The sequence below is a fragment of the Camelus bactrianus genome, chromosome 33 (genome assembly GCF_048773025.1).
Source record: "Camelus bactrianus isolate YW-2024 breed Bactrian camel chromosome 33, ASM4877302v1, whole genome shotgun sequence".
Taxonomy (NCBI): domain Eukaryota; kingdom Metazoa; phylum Chordata; class Mammalia; order Artiodactyla; family Camelidae; genus Camelus; species Camelus bactrianus.
The window spans coordinates 18,676,738-18,692,815 of record NC_133571.1 but is presented as its reverse complement, the minus strand read 5'-3'; the positions used below and the strand labels follow the sequence as shown (position 1 = coordinate 18,692,815).

At 45.3% G+C, this 16,078-nt stretch overlaps 1 protein-coding gene across 2 annotated transcripts in view; it reads left to right on the top strand.

The window, feature by feature from the left end:
- Positions 1-1,909: 1,909 nt before the first annotated feature.
- The window catches only part of FEZ1 (fasciculation and elongation protein zeta 1), a 36,608-nt gene continuing 22,439 nt past the window's right edge, over positions 1,910-16,078 (top strand). Inside the window, exons 1-3 of one of the 2 annotated variants that reach the window (XM_010961654.3) lie at positions 1,910-2,077; positions 7,501-7,856; positions 15,776-15,875. In XM_010961654.3, the coding sequence (XP_010959956.1) occupies positions 7,546-7,856; positions 15,776-15,875 (411 nt within the window). In that variant the 5' untranslated portion in view covers positions 1,910-2,077; positions 7,501-7,545. Of the gene's footprint in view, positions 2,078-2,583; positions 2,727-7,500; positions 7,857-15,775; positions 15,876-16,078 lie in introns of those variants that run through there. The other variant, XM_074356921.1, reaches the window with a different exon arrangement.

Below are 16,078 nucleotides of genomic sequence, written 5' to 3'. Positions count from 1 at the left end.
GTTTCCGAGGGCTGCTATAACAAATTACCAGAAACTGGACGGCTTAAAACAAGAGACATTTATAGTCTTAAAACAGCAGGACCCTGTAGGATCCTTCCTGGTACAAATCCTTTTCTCTCTTTTTGTAGGAAATAGGTTTCAGCCAGATTTCTTGATCATCTTTGAGTTCCAAAGGGCAGATTCAAACAGATGCTTATCAGGGAAGGGAGGCAGTGCAGAGACCAGGGAGGAATAGCCAAGAAACTAGAGTGCAGCCTTGGGGCAGGATCCTGGTTCCTCCTCAAGGAAAATACATTAACAGGAACTAAGACCCCCACCCAGGTGGAGGATGGAAACTTCAGGCTGAGCACAAAATTCCTGGAGCACTGCCCTGTGACCTCATCGTCAACCAATCTGAAGAAAGCCACACAACCCACAGCCCTCACCCCAAATTTTGCCTATAAAATCTTTTTCCCCCAAACCATCTGAGAGTTCGGGATTTTCAAGCTCAAGGTACCCATCCTCCTTGCTTGGCCCTGCAGTAAACCTTCCTCTGCTCAAACTCCGATGTTTCGGTTTGTTTGGCTTCATGGTGTGTACGGCACATGAACTTTTGTTCGGTAACATTCTTGTGGTTCTGGAGGCCAGAAATCAAAATCAAGGTGTCAGCAGGGCTGTGCTTCCCCTGAAGGCTCTAGAGGAAAATCCTTCCCTTCCTCTTCCTGGTTTCCGGTGGTTCCTGGCAATCTTGGTGTCATTTAACTTGTAGTTGCATCACTCCAATCACTGCCTCCATCACCACGTAGCTTCTTTCCTGTTTCTCTCTGTGTCCTCTCTTATGAGGACATCAGTAATTGGATTTAGGGCCACCCTAATCCAGTATGGCCTCCTCTTAGAACTAATTACACCTGCAAAGCTCCTATTTCCAAAAAGGTCACATCTGAGGTTCTGGATGGATATACATTTTGGGGGGAGACACTACTCAACCTACTACAGTTCCAAGTAGCAGAGTTTAGAAATCAATGCAGGCCTTCATTTTTACCTCCCTGGCTTATAGCGCAGATCACAGAATGCTGTTTTTAAAATGTTACCTGGAATTTGTACACCTATATCAGAGCAGCATTATTCACAATCGCCAAAAGCTGGAAACAAACCAAATGTACATAGATGGAATGGATAGACAGAATATGTCATATACATACAATGGAATATCACTCAGCCTTAAAATGGGAGTAGAATTCTGCTACAAACTACCACCAGGATGAACCCTGAAAGCATTACGTGAGGTAACGTAAGCCAGACACAAAAGGACAAATACCGTGTCATTCCACTTATAAGAAATACTTAAAATAGTCAAGTTCACTGAGACAGAAAGAAAAGTTCTGCAGATGGATAGTGGTATGGTTTGCAGCTTTCTCATCCTGGATCCAGCCCCTACTCAGCATCTTTGCGCGGTAAAGCCTTTATTACTTTTGGCTTGAGGTCTGAACCCGGTTTGGGGTGGCAGGCATCCCTCAGCTTGCTCACCTCAGCCCCCAGCGGAGTAAAATGGGGAATCCAGAAAATCCAGGGAGGTCTTTGCGTCTGTGCGCATCCGCCGACCCACCCACTCAGCCGTCCGCCTACGTTTTCACGGAGAAGCTACATTGTCACGCCCTGTGAGAAATCCTCACCGGGAGTTGTTTGTTGCAAGCACACGTCTCAGAGCTTCTGAATATTCATGAGGAAAGCAGAAAGGCCAATGTTAAAGACGGGAGAAATAGTAATTCATAAATATTAATAAAGGCAGGCCACATGCACCGAGGAAGGCTATGAATGTTAACGAGAAGATGACGTCGGGGGCCTGCGCGTGCCCGTGGGGCGGGTGCCCGACGCGGGCGCGGCCCCCGGAGCCCGGGCACGAGCGCGGGGAGGGGGCGGAGGGGGCGGGGTGGAGGAGGGGAGCAGAGCCGGGCGCCTGCGGAGCCGCGAGGGGAGCGCTCGTTGGCTCGCCGCTGCCGCTGAATCTGCGCTGCGCTCCGGCCGCTCGCCGCGGCCCGTGGATGGGGTTGTCCAGCTGAGCCCCGCGATACGCCTCCCTCCGCCAGGACCCGCACAGGTGCCGTCGCGGGGGGCGACTTTAGTCCGGACCGACCCACTGCCGCGGGTTGGGGGGTGGAGGGGTGTGGTGAAGGAGGCCCCGCAACTCGGGATGCCCCGGCCCGCAGGTCTGGGGGCGCCGCAGCTCCGCACCCGCATCCCGTCCCAGCCCGGAATCCAAAAGGAAGCGCCCAGGAGGCCGTCGTCCTCCTGTCCCACCCTTTATGGGAGCGCAGCGGGGACGCAGCGCCCAGGGCAGGGAGATTCGGGATGATGGGTACTTCAAGCATCCTCAGAGCCTCGGCACCCCCAGCCAGGCCTGGGGTGTGTATGTGTGTGTGTGTGTGTGTGTGTGTGTGTGTGTGTGTGTGTGTGTGTGTGTGTGTGTGGCGGGAGGCGGCGCGGTCTGGGGGCTGGGGGAGGCCGGGAACTCTGCCCGATGGTGCTGGAGGAGTGAGTGGGTCGGTACCTTCTCCCAGGACCGTTATCTGGTCCCGCTCTCTTAAACGCCCCAGAATCATCTATGCCTCTAAGAACATGACTCCGCACCCCGCCCGTGCCCCTCCCTGGGATGCCCAGCCTTTCCCCGGACCGTGCATTCCTGCAGTGTCAGAACCGCTGGCAGCTGCCGCAGACGCTGGCGGAGCGATTGTTTCACTACGGAGCAGGTCGGAGAAAGGACGAGTGTTGGCGGTGGTGGTGAGGGCGCTCTGCCCTCCAGTGGGCCCACGGCCTCTGGAGCTGGGAGAGCATCGCTTGACGGAACCCTCGCGGTTTTATCACAGCTCTCTCCTCTTCTCTCTTGCCTATCCCTTCCCTCCCTGCCGCGACACCGCCTGATCCCCTCCTGCTCCCCTGTTCGGGTCTTGTTTGGCTAAAAGGGCATTGGAGTGTGTGTGCGGCCTGCGCAGAATGAACCCGGCTTTTTTGGAGCCCTAGGCATTGTGCTGCTTGGAGGAGCCTTTCTTTACCCCAACAGACTGGGGGAGGGGGGCTGTGAGATGAGGGTGAATGGAGCAGCAGGAGGAGGGGGAAGAGGGGGGAGAGGGGGAAGCAGAGCTACAAAGGGGTTGCTGACTTCTATGCGGTGAAATCCTCTCTTTCCGTTAAAATGTGAAGCTGGCTCAGACATGTACATTGACTGGATTTTGCTGGGGAGCAGTGAGAAATCCAAGGTGGATCCGTGGAGGGTAGCTTTCAGGATGGTTTGTCGGGGTTGGGGGTGGATGCCACACAGAATCAATTGATCTATGGGGCAAGTAGTGGAAGAAGGGGAGATGGAATGGGTCTTTTGTGGAGGTGCAGAGGCCCAGCAGGGGGAGGCATGGTGAATTCTCCGCTGCTCAGCCCAGCAGAGCGGGCACTGGGAAATGGTACTGCAGCCCCAAGCTGCAGCCCGTGCGTGGTTATGCTGCACGAGACCATTATGCTGCACGAAAGGCTTACGTGTTTCCTGCTGGGTCTCAAGCTCTGAGCTGCCTTTTCTTTTCCCAATTACACCATCTATTGGGAGCCAAAATAAATGGAATAGATTATAGGACATAAGCACACTATAGTCCTGCGCTCTTGTTCCGTGATAAAGAGAAAAAGACAAGACCAACCTCCTATGGTTCCTTCTTTCTGCCATTCCTCATGTATTTTTTTTTTCAAATTGGTTTTAGAAAGTGTACAGAAAGGGGATAAGCTCTCAATTGAATTAACCCTAGCTTTTAAGGGGAGGAGGCCTCTGAGATGAGCTGTAACTGAAGACAGGGGCAAACTTGCCAGAATGCTAGAGTGGGACATCTCAGTTGGGGGAGGGAGCAGAGGCACCTCACCAAGAGAGAAGAGCGAAAGAGAGTGAGCTAACGGAAGGAGAGAAGGGGCACCATTTCAAGAAGGACAGCCAGCCCCAGTGCAGAGACCCCTCCTTGAGGCCATGGTGGGGCCAGTCAGATGCCTGGCTCTCACCTCCTCTACCATAGCTTGGAGTCTTTCTACACACACTGGGCTTGGTTTGGGTATCAAATGACTTCCGATTCTCAATGCAGTCTCTCAGTTTTAGCTTCATCCCCAGCTGGTCTGGTCATTCATGCAGTTTCTTGGCTCCTGGATAGTGAATTGGTGAAAAGAAGTCAGGCTGTGCTGTGGATTGTTCAAATGATGACCTTTCTGAACTCTGGAGCTGTAATAGTCATTTCTTCTTTTATACTCTTTTAGTGAATCCATTTTCTCTAGCGCCTACCTGGGATAAGGATAGTGCTTCAGCATTATCTTCCTCGTCGCCAGCACTCAGAACTCAATCCTAGTCCCAGATTCTGGTTGGATCTCTCTCTTGTTGCTGGATGATGGTATACGTGGTGCCATTTCAAATCTGCACCCGCCTTGATACCACCTTCTCATTCCAGCTCCCTCGTCCCCTCCAGAGAAGAGTACAGATTTAAAGGAAGTGTAACTATCTGGAATAGCAGCTGGTTAGCTTTCAAGTCTCTCTGAAATGGAACCAGTGATCTGAGAGGCTTTGACCATATGAATTGAAAATAGCAGGGGTGCCTTAGAAAAAAGATGATAAAAGTCTTTCAGTAATTCTCTCATTTGTTAAGTATCTGAAACATCACACAGAATATCATGACAATGATACTTTTTCTTTTACTCAAAGCAGTCTCACCCCATGTTTCCATGAACTAACTTAGCCTCATTTTTCTAATATCATTGACATTTATTGTACACTCCATGTATTCCACATACTGTGCTTAGCACTCTAAAGATGATCTCTCATTTATTCCACAAAATAACCTCCAATATAAGTATTATTTCAAACCCCATTTTATGGGTGAGGAAACTGAGGTGCAGAGAGACTTATAGTTTGCCCAAAGTCTCATAGCTAGGAAGTGACAGGACCAGGACAGGAACCTGGAGTCCAGGCACTTAGCCACCAGAGTCCTTCCTCTCTCAACACACATCTGTGGTCTGTAAAATCTTCCTTACTCTCTTGCACTTAGTGATCTTTTCTAAATTCACTTTTTTGGCACCCAGGGGTTCCTAATCTTTTTTGTGCTATGGGCCATTTTGGCAACGTAGGGAAACTTCGGGATCCTTCTTTGAATATGCTTTTAAATGCATAAAATAAAGTATAGTTATATTCAAAGAGCTCTTAGGAGTCTAGACCATAGGTGAAGAACCTCTAGCTGGTGTTAGTTGTGTATTGCTTAATAGCTGGGTTGTCCAATACGGTAGCCATCGGCCATGTGTGACTAGTGGGCACTTGAAATGTGGCTGGTCCAAATGGAGATATACTGTGAATGTAAAATATACACTGGATTTTGAAGACTCAGTGTGAAAAAAAAGAATGTAAAATGTCCCATTAATATTTAAAAATATGGATTACATTTTGAAATGATAAGATTTTATCTGTTTTTTTTTGGGGGGGTAGGTAATTAGGTTTACTTATTTATTTATTTTTAGAGGAGATAGTGGGGATTGAACCCAGGACCTTGTGTATGCTGAGCATGCACTCTACAACATCACTATAGCCTCCCCACCAAGATTTTGGATATATTGGATTAAATAAAGTATTAAAATATATTATTATAATTAAAATTACTAATTAATTTGTTATTAAAATTAACTTTCAAAGGTATTAGCTCCATACCAACAGCTTCATTTTAACAAATAAGGAAATCAGGACCCACAGTTCTTGTCACTCAGCAGGTCTGTTGACTCCTGAGCCTGGATTCTTTCCAAGCTATCACACTGCTTTTATAGCCTTTCATGTTCCAAGGTCCTATCATGTTGCCTCTGCAAACTGTAAATACTCAGAATCTGTTTTAGTGTGATCGGGTGTTAACTGACTTAATCCCAGGAAAGCCCCAGGCAGAACTGTCTGGGTCCTCACCTGGCATGCCCTTTGCCTTGCTTCTTCAGAGTTACAGTTTTGCAGGTCTAGGTGGAGACTGGCACGCCTAGGACAGAAGCCATAGTTTTTGCTGTCTGGTTGGTTCTCTTCAGGTAGTGGTTCCAGTTTAAGCATCTAACTGGATCAGTAACCACACAGACAGAAGAGAAAAGTTTGGTTCCCTTTCCGTGTTCCAGGGAGGGACGTAGAGTATGCAGAGAAGGGTAGGGTAGACGGTAACGCTTGTGCTGCCTGGGATGCAAAAGGGAAACTGTGTGGGGCACAGAAGCTCATTTCTCGGTGAGCGCACATTGATTGATTGCCTTAGCTGCAGGCATTGTGTGCTAGAAACCATGGAGGATTTCCAGAGGACGTCTGTGCCCTCGAGGAATTTAAATTGAAATTGGGGAAGGGCTTGGATGTACACACAGATGGATAAATCACAGTTGAGGGCAGTGTATGAAAAGGGCCCGGAGCTGTTGAGAAATAAAGGGAGGCCTGAGTGTCCAGCCTTCCGGGGTGCGGTGCCCAAGATGGTTTTGGAGTCTGGCTTGGGAGCACATAGGTACTTGGGTCTGTGTCTTGTGGGGTAATAGGTCATCTCATCCAGTCTTCTAGTCTCAGACCAATGCTGTGTGTCTGGGAAAAAAATCAGGTGCTTATTTAAAAGTCTGTTAGTGTTCATTAGTCTATCATTTATTGACAGGGTAGTAACATCCAGGTCCACAAAGCCCTATCCAAGACCCTTGGGGCCAGTCATATTTCGGAATTTAGATGATCTCCAGTTTTGGAAGGCAGTGATAGAGGCATATGCTACATACCATCCCCTGGGGGCTGGGGCAGCAATCTCCATAATTTAAAAAAATTAAAATTTCTACAGCAAAACACACCAAATGGAATAAACTAAAACCATAAGCATCTTTCTATTCAGGGAGATCAGGTTTAGTGGCCAAGTGAGTTCAGGTCAGGGCAGGTTTTGCCACCACATGAGTTACGAAAAACTTCCAGTTTTGAGAGCACATGGTTAAGGATATGGCCCGATGGTAATTAAAACGAATAACAACAGAGAACACAGATTGAACAACATCGATGTTTACTATCTGCCAGGCCCTGTTCTAAGTGCTGACCTGTGTTTACTCCTTTGACCCTGAGGACTACCCTTTAAGGTAGGTCGGTTTGGGCATTGGTTCTGTCTTGAGAAGAATAAGAGGGAGCACAGAGGAGGTAGGTAAGTGCTCATGTCACGTAAGGGGCAGAACAAGATGCAAACCTAGGCAGTCTGGTTCAGGGACTGCATACTTAACCCCTATGCTTTTTGAAGCAGTGACTTGGAAGCAGGTGTGTCTCCAAAACTGCATGCTAATAAGGTTACTGATCTTCACACTGACAGTGATATTTGAACTCCCTACGGGTGTACAGTGAGGAAGCAGAGAAGCGATGGATGCCAGTAAAGTGGAATCTTTGTGTTAGAGGGATGAGAGTAATGGAGTAAGTGATTGTGGTTCTTCTGCAGAGCGGGCAGGACAGCCCAGCCCACTCTCACTTCGCTACGTGTTTATTTCTTCCAGAGAAACGAATCCTGAACGTTGCCGTTGTCCCCTTGCTGTGCAAGAATGGAGGCCCCACTGGTGAGTCTGGATGAAGAATTTGAGGACCTTCGGCCCTGCTGCTCGGAGGACCGGGAGGAGAAGCCACAGTGTTTCTACGGCTCATCTCCCCACCATCTAGAGGACCCCTCCCTCTCTGAGCTTGAGAATTTTTCTTCTGAAATCATCAGCTTCAAGTCCATGGAGGACCTGGTGAATGAATTTGATGAGAAGCTCAATGTCTGCTTTCGGAACTACAACGCCAAGACTGAGAACCTAGCTCCCGTGAAGAACCAGTTCCAGATTCAAGAGGAGGAGGAGACCCTGCAGGATGAGGAGTAAGGCATCTTGACTGCTCTCTCTTGCTTCAGACAAGAGCCCTGGAGTCTGGGGCTCCTTGGCATAGAACTAGTTTCTGTCCTTGGGCTCATGGCATGGTACTTACATTTTTATATCAGTGGGGCAGTGCCCTGGTGACTGCCGACATCGCTCTATTATGTCCCTTTACGTTCACCTGTAGAGCTTTCTTAAGTTGAAACCAGAAGGGAATAAAGGATTTTTGGGAAATAGGTTTTCCTAGACACAAAATCGAATTCCAGGAGCATGGTATATTTTGAGGGTCTGTCTTTAGCTTTCTTGATATCCGTGGTAATCCATCCAGATGTTAGAGATAAGGACCAGAAAAAAAATTAACTGTGATGGAGGAATATATATATAGTTGAAATAATTTGCTTCTCATAACACCAGAAGTATGAAAATCTCCAAACTGTTTACAACCCCTCAGGACTGGAAAGTTATCTATAAATATTAAGATATGTCCCAATAAGAAAGCATACAAATTGAACTGACAGTACAGGGAATTACCCTGGTGAAGTGGCTTTTGAGTGTGTAGAGTCCCTGGGTCACTTAGTAGCCACCTTCCAGGGTCTTAACAGCAGGGACTTAAGAACAGGGACTTGAGAAAAATGCTGTCCAAGGAGGGACTAGAAAGAGAAGAAGATGCTGTTTTGTTACATTAAATTAAAGAAAGTCGTTTGGCGTAGTTAGTAAAAATAGGCATAAATTCCCTATGGAGATAACGTGCATCGCCTGTTCTCCAGGGATCTCACAGGAAATGTCGAGTGGTTGGTCGTGGAAGTCTTTCTGGCTTCTCTTTTTATGGACTTGGGTGGGAAAAGCTGCCCGTCAGTAAGTGGGGTAAGAGGCTTGTCCTCCAGAATTGAACCTGGTTGCAGTTGGCAGATGGTTGCTTCTTTGATGAGCCCTGAGACTATCTCTGTGAATACAGGGGCCTTACTCATTATTCTGTCTCCACTGTCTGACACAGTGCATGGTGTGTAATAAGTGGTCAAATAATATTTTTGAATGAAATATTGAATATCGAATGAACTGGGTGAGCAATAATAGCCTTGTAGGTGCATGTAATGTAATTCTAGGCCCACACCATTTCCTCCTTTTCTTTTTAATTAATGCTTGCCTGAAGGCATGACCACAGAGAACAGTTCACTCTAGTGACCAGTACTCTAACTGTGGGCTATGTGTTTCAATTCAATTTTAAGTTTCAAACTGCTTCTTTTTAACTCTGAGCCTGTTATAATTTACTCAACTCCTCTTAGTCAAGAAAGAATATGCTCTAACTAGACAAAGTATTTTTTACTCTAGTTCATTGCCTGGTTCAATGAACTAGAAACACTAAGACGATGAATGGTCATTTTCATACTCTCGCGAACTCGCTGTGTGACCTTGGGCTCGTCACTTAACTCTAGCTGACTGCGTGGGTCCTCATCTATGAAACCTCCTGAGCTCAATCCCGATGAAGCAAGACTAAGGACTTGCAGAGAACCTAATTTCTCACATCACCCAGGCTGCACTCTGAAAATTACTTTTGCTTCCAACAAATCATTTCTCCCCTGTCTAAACCACCCCTCTGCCTCATTTAGGACGAGGGCCCAGCGAGCGGGTTCTTACTCTCTGCTAGCACATTAGCAGAGGCCACTCAATGTTAATCACCCTCACATGGGATTATTGGTCTACCCTGATTTTCCGACTTGCCTGCCTCATTGACTGCCTCAGCTAAATGACCAAAGGTTGAATAATTCCTTAGAGATAAAATATGATTTGGAGATAGTGTAATGGAAGGAATCTGGGAAGAGAAAAATTAACACTGTGCTTTCTAGATATTCAGTGTATCTACAGCTTTACAACTTAAAGTAAAAATTGAAATTAAATTACATGCTTTGTTTTATAAACACCTATTCAGATATTTCAACTGTAAAATTATGGTGAAGGAAAGGAAAAAGATAATGTGATATCTAACCTGGTTAATAATCTCCTGAGCTTAGCTCTAGGGTTCTAATAAACTTACTTAGGTTAAGCAGTTAGAGATTTTACCCACCAGTGAATTGAAAGTGTTGTGGGTGGGTTAGAATTCAAATAATAGAACTTAAAATGAAAGCAGTGAAATTCTTGGTCAGATTAACCTCCTTAAAGTACAGTGATTCCCTTTGCAGGGATTCCCTTTGAAATTTTGATTTCTTTAGTTCTCATTTGTAACTATTTGGTTAAAAGAATTGGCTGAGATACCCACTTACCTCTGATTTGTCAGGATATGGAAGTTCTAGGCATTAGAAGAGAGTCAGAGTTGAATATGTTTCCTGTTTTTATTATTTACTTATTTATTTCTGGTGGGGGGGAGGTAATTAGGTTTGTTTATTTAGGTACTTATTTTATTGGAGGTACTGGGGCTTGAACCCAGCACCTTGTGCATGCTAGCCAGGCACTCTACCACTGAGCTGTACCCTCCCCTATATGTTTCCTTTTTTTAAATTCAGAAAATATCCCAGAATCTCTTCTTGCATTTGTGAAATCCCTCTTTCCTTTGTCAGAAGAGATTGGACCTGGAGGCCTACAGAGTGGGATTGGATAGAACCCCCCCTCTTCCTGCCTCGCTGGGGTCCCTGTTGGTCCTCTTACAAGGACCCTGGAGACAGAGGGACCAAACCTGTGAGAACACTGACAGTTTCCTGTTCTTCAGATAGAATTATTGCGTTAAAGACAGTGTGAAAAGTCAGTCCACATGATAAATAAACAGCCTGTAGTCAGCCATGCTCTAAATTGAAGGCAAGTAAATTCCAAATAATCAGGTAGGGAAAGTTGACAGGTAACTGTGACTTTTAGGAAAGTTAATTCTCTCCTCCAAGGTTCAGTTTCCCCATATTGAATGCAGAGATAGTATGGATTCTTTTTAAGCCTTTGAAAGAATCTAAAAGGTTGTCCGAAGTCATTGATGTGTGAATGATCCACAATTCCTAAGTATTAACAGCAAAAGTAGACTCATGGTAACCCACATCTAAGCGTGGATATTGGCCTGTTTGGACACAAACAGAACAGCAGGCAAGGGTAGTTGCCAGCCCAGAGGGGTTTAGGGGAGATGTTACCAGGTTGGAATTCTAATAAGCTCTTTTTTTTTTTAAATTCTTTTTTGGGGGGAGGGTAGTTAGGTTTTAATTTATTTTAATGGAGGTACTGAGTGTGGAACCCAGGACCTTGTGCGTGCTAGGCACGCACTCTATACCACCGAGCAATACCCTCCCCCGCTAATAAACTCTTTAAGGTGTTTACCCTGTTGTCAGAAATAGGTGTATAGGAGTGTGTGTGTGTGTGTGTGTGTGTGTGTGTGTGTGTCTCTGTGTGTGTGTGTGTGTGTATAGCAGGATTAACGTAGCCTTGAGGGCTGTGTTGCCAGTTCCAGATCCAGATTTTTGTACACGTGTCTTGTCCAACCCATTCCATTTCTTTGACTCATCCTCTGCTGGCATCCTTTTCCGAATCCCTCGCCCTCCATGGTGGAAGACAGTTTAGTCAATTCTACAGGCATCTAAGCCCAAGATACAAAGTATGCGCACGGGAAGGCTTTTCTGTTATTATAGGGACTGAGGGAGCAAATTGGATCCATGGCAGTGTAATGACAGGAAGTGAGGGAACCTGTTCAATCTCGGTTCTTTGATGAAAGATATGGTGGCTAGCTTTCAAAGTCTCCTTGCCCCAAGATAAGAGTAGCAGGATGCTTCTCAGGAAGTGGAATTTTACTGTCCACCCACGGTGCCTCTAGCAGGAAAATGTATCTACTCCCAAGGACACAGCTTATGATGGGAGAGAGAACCTCTCGGGGGAGAAAAGTCCTTCCCATTCTCTTCCTCACAGAGAGCTTTGTGTTCTTCCCTCCCACGCCCGCTCCTTGTTCCGTGGCCGCCTGCCCGCCTGTGATCTGCCTTTGTGGTCCGTCAGCCTTCCCTGGGCTGGAGATCCAGACAGAAAGACCCCTGCTGCCCTGCTGCTGCTGCTGGTTCGTCTTTCAGAGAACGATGAAAGCACAGTGTCCAGAGTAATGCAGACGTAGACTCTGCACACAGAGCCAGTTTCTGAACTGCTATCCCAGCTTGTGATTTGGAACTTGGCGTATTGTTCTGATGGCCATGCTGATGCCAATCATGAACGTCATAAAGAATTGCCACAGTTGGGTGGGCGGGGATAGAGGCTCCATAGCTGCGTTGCTTGGTGCAAATCCTACCTGTCCCGTAACTGGCTGTGTGAATTTAGACGAGTTAATTGACTTCTCTCTGTTTCACAGTTTAAACTTGTGTCATTCAAGGGTCAACTGCCCGTGCGAATCCATGTGAATTAGATGATCCTCTCGGTATCTGCCTTAGAGAGTTGTGAGGAATGAATGACTTAATCCACATAAAGTGTTTAGATTAGGGGTGGAGGGATAAATTGGGAGTTTGGGATTTGCAGATACGAACTACTATGTATAAAGTAGATAAACAGCAAGGTCCTACTGTATAGCGCAGGGAACTATATTCAATACCTTGGAATAGCCTATAATGAAAAAGAATATGAACAGGAATATATATTATATATATACATATATATAACTGAATCACTATGCTGTACACCAGAAACTAACACAACATGGTAAACGGACTGTACTTCAATAAAAACAAAAACAAAGCACATGGCTAATACAAAGTTTAATTAAATGATAAATAACATCTCATGAAAAAAAGAGTTTAGGATCATACCTGGCTTCTGTATAGTAAATGCTCAGAAAGTGTTGGTTGCTATGGTTATTTTTGTTAAATGGGCACTGGATGGGTATAGGAAGGTGTGCAAGTGATGACATAGATGAGAGCTGTTGTGTCTTAAAAGTTGTTTACAAACCTTGAAGAATAAAAAGTACGTCCATCAGAAAGGAAGAAGAAAACCTGGAAGAGAATGAGGGTGTCTCGAAATCCCGAGGAGACAGAGTTTTAGGGAATTGTCACTAAAAATTTAGAATTAGAAGATGGAATCCAGAGTGTGTCAGTGGTGGCTCAGGTGAGAACTTGCCACCCCAAATGATCTGAGAGCAACCCCAGTTGTTACTTTAAGGTTGTAAACAGTTTCAAGGTCATTGGAAAGTGTGCAGTTTGTTAAAGGTCCCAGCTTCTGTCCTGTGTCAGAGAGGTTCAAAAGGCTCCTGCCTATTCTGGGCTTTGCTGAATTTCATTTTTCCAGGCACTTGCCTCAGGGACAGACCCAAAGGTCAGTGCCTGTGTGCATGTGTGTTCATTGTCGCAGCAGAGAGTGTAATGCAGTGATGCAAAGAGGACTGTCCACTGACCTCTCTAATGGGTGGGTGTGGCACTGGGAGTTTGTCTTGGAGACAGCAAATCATATTTGCCTCTTGGCTTTGGAATGCTAATGAGACTTGGATTTAGAATTAGGCGGGATTAGTGAAACTCTAATAGTGCTTGATGGAAACTGGATTATCACCCATGTTTAAGACTCTGAAATCCTGCTGAATAGATGTCTAATGAACACTTGATGAGCTCTCTCCGAGTGCTTTCTTGTCATTGTAGGGAAAAAATGAGTAAGTGGATAACCCAAGCAGTGCCATTTAATTGTGTTTTTTTGAGTTCCTTTTTGTTTCATAACTACATTGTATGCATTGTGCACTAGGAAGATCTCTTTGCTTGTGTACCCGTATATCCTATGTCATTCCTGATTTTATATATGTCAAGAGCACTCCCCGCCCAAATTTGCTGTATTTGATTTTAAGTGTCTGTGCTCTGATACATATTTACATGTACATCACTTATCTTTTTTGTAGTTTTTCACACTTACGTTTTAAGCATCTTAATCCATATGTTGTCATTTTTTGAATTCAATCCATATGTGTACATATTTGCTATTTCCTTATATTAGGATATATAAATAAAGTGTCCCTTCTTGGGGTGGGTAGGGTAGAGCTCAGTGGTAGAGTGCCTGCATGACGTGCAGGAGGTCCTGGGTTCAATCCTCAGTATCTCCATTTAAATAAACATAATTATCTCCTCCCAAAACAAACAACCAAATAAAATGTCCCTTTTTATACCTTGTTTCACGGGTATTGCTCTCGTGTTTGAGGTGCCACGGGCCGCTGAAGGGGATTGCATTAAGCCCTCAATTATTGTTGTGTAATGTTAACGCAGGTGCTGCTGGCTTCCATGGATGGCATTATTTTGGGAGCTTGGTTTACTGATTTACATTAATCTCCTTGGGTTGGCTAATTTTTTTTCCTGTGTCTGAGTGTTTGTGACTTTAGGATTTTCCCCAATCCTCCTCCCAACTTTTTTACCCCCTAAAGAAATCTTTTTATTTTTTATTGAAGTGTAGTTGATGTGCAGTGTTGTTAGTTTCTGTGTACAGCATAGTGATTTGGTTATATACCTAATATATATATATATATATATTCTTTTTAATTTTCTTTTCCATTATGGTTTATTACAGAATATTGCATATAGTTCCCTGTGCTATGCAGTAGAACCTTGTTCTTTATTTTATATATAGTAGTTTGAATCTGGTAATCCCAAACTCCCCATCTACCCCTTCCCTACCCTCTTTCCCCTTCGGTAACTATGTTTGTTGTCTATGTCTGTGAGGTCTGTTTCTGTTCTGTAAATAAGTTCACTTGTATTATAGTTTAGATACCACATGTAAGTGCCATATGACTGTCCTTCTCTGTCTGACTTACTTCACTTAGGATGATCATCTCTAGGTCCATCCATGTGGCTGCAAAGACATCTTTCTGACATAAGTGAGCCAAGCAAAAAGAATCGTAGAATAACCTTTCTTATAATGCACCTATTAGAACTTTAAAAAGAAGTGCACTAAAGGGGACCACATCTTCCCCCTCTAAAAACTAATTGTGCAGACAGAGATACTTACAGATTCCCTTTACAGTTTTGTTTTAGAGTCTCCCTAAAGGAGACGGGGCACACTTAGACTCCGCATTGCTCGAGGACCGGATGTTGTGGGCTCGCCAGAACATTCTGGGTCGTAAGGAAGCGTTAGTAGCACTGGCATCATCCCCTTACCTACATCAGATGTCAAGGAGTTAATTTTTGACCGTTTTGATTGCAAGCACCTGAAATTGAAATACAAGGGACCCTTGAACAACATGGGGGGTTAGGGGTGCTGACCCCCTGCGTAGCGGAAAATCCATGTCCTGCTGTTTCTGCTTCAAAAATAAAGGAATTGATAAAAGACCAGGGCAGGAAGCTGAAACAGTTTGAATAGAATCAGGACTCAACCCCTGGTTCTTTTGAGTCTGCATGTCTCTAATTGAACACAAACTTTTCCCTATGCTTAGTTAATTTAAAGATCTGTAAAATGAAAAAATACTGGTACTACAATAGTTTTTGAAAAAAATCCACATATACGGGGATGCTCTCACTTTAAATTTGTGTTGTTCAAGGGTCAACTGTCCATGTGAATTAGATGATGATCCTGATCTTAATGTGATTCAGCCAGAAAATCTGCCCAGATCCCCTCCTCGCTCTCCCTCCCTCTCCCTCTCACCCTTCTCTGCCCATAAGAAATGGAACATGGACACGTCTTAGGTGAGCCACTGGGTGGAGGGGCAGGTTATCAATTGTCTGAGGTGATTTAACTGTATACGCTACCATTTGTGTCGCAATGGTGAGAAATTCCTCTTCTCTTAAGCAAACACCTTTCCAACTGAAGCTCTTGGCCAGGGTCCCTTCTCTTGGCTCTTTTTCTCTTGGTGGTGCCTGTAATTCAGTTTTTAAGCTGCCTTGCTTCTGCGTGCTGGAAGGCAGATGATCTCAGCCTGGCACACACAGAAGCCTCTCTCCTCCCCTGGCCCAGCTCTTCCTTCCTCCAGGCGGGGCCAGGCCACAGATGTGCGCTAATGAGAGCTTCTCTTTGTTTACAGGGTTTGGGATGCTCTGACAGACAATTACGTCCCTTCACTCTCAGAAGACTGGAGGGACCCAAACACGGAGGCTCTGAATGGCAACAGCTCTGACACTGAGGTACCTCTCTGGGGCCCCCAACTTAACAGGGCTTGAGAAGATGCAGATTCCAGGTAGAAAAACATTCAGTAACTCAAGTCTTCCCCATTCTGTAATGAAACTCACCGTCATGGCTGGGAAGGTCAGAGTTGTGGAGAAAGTGAAAAATCAGACATCCAGGGTGTATGAGGTGGCTGGAATGATCGTCTTTAAGAAATGTGAAC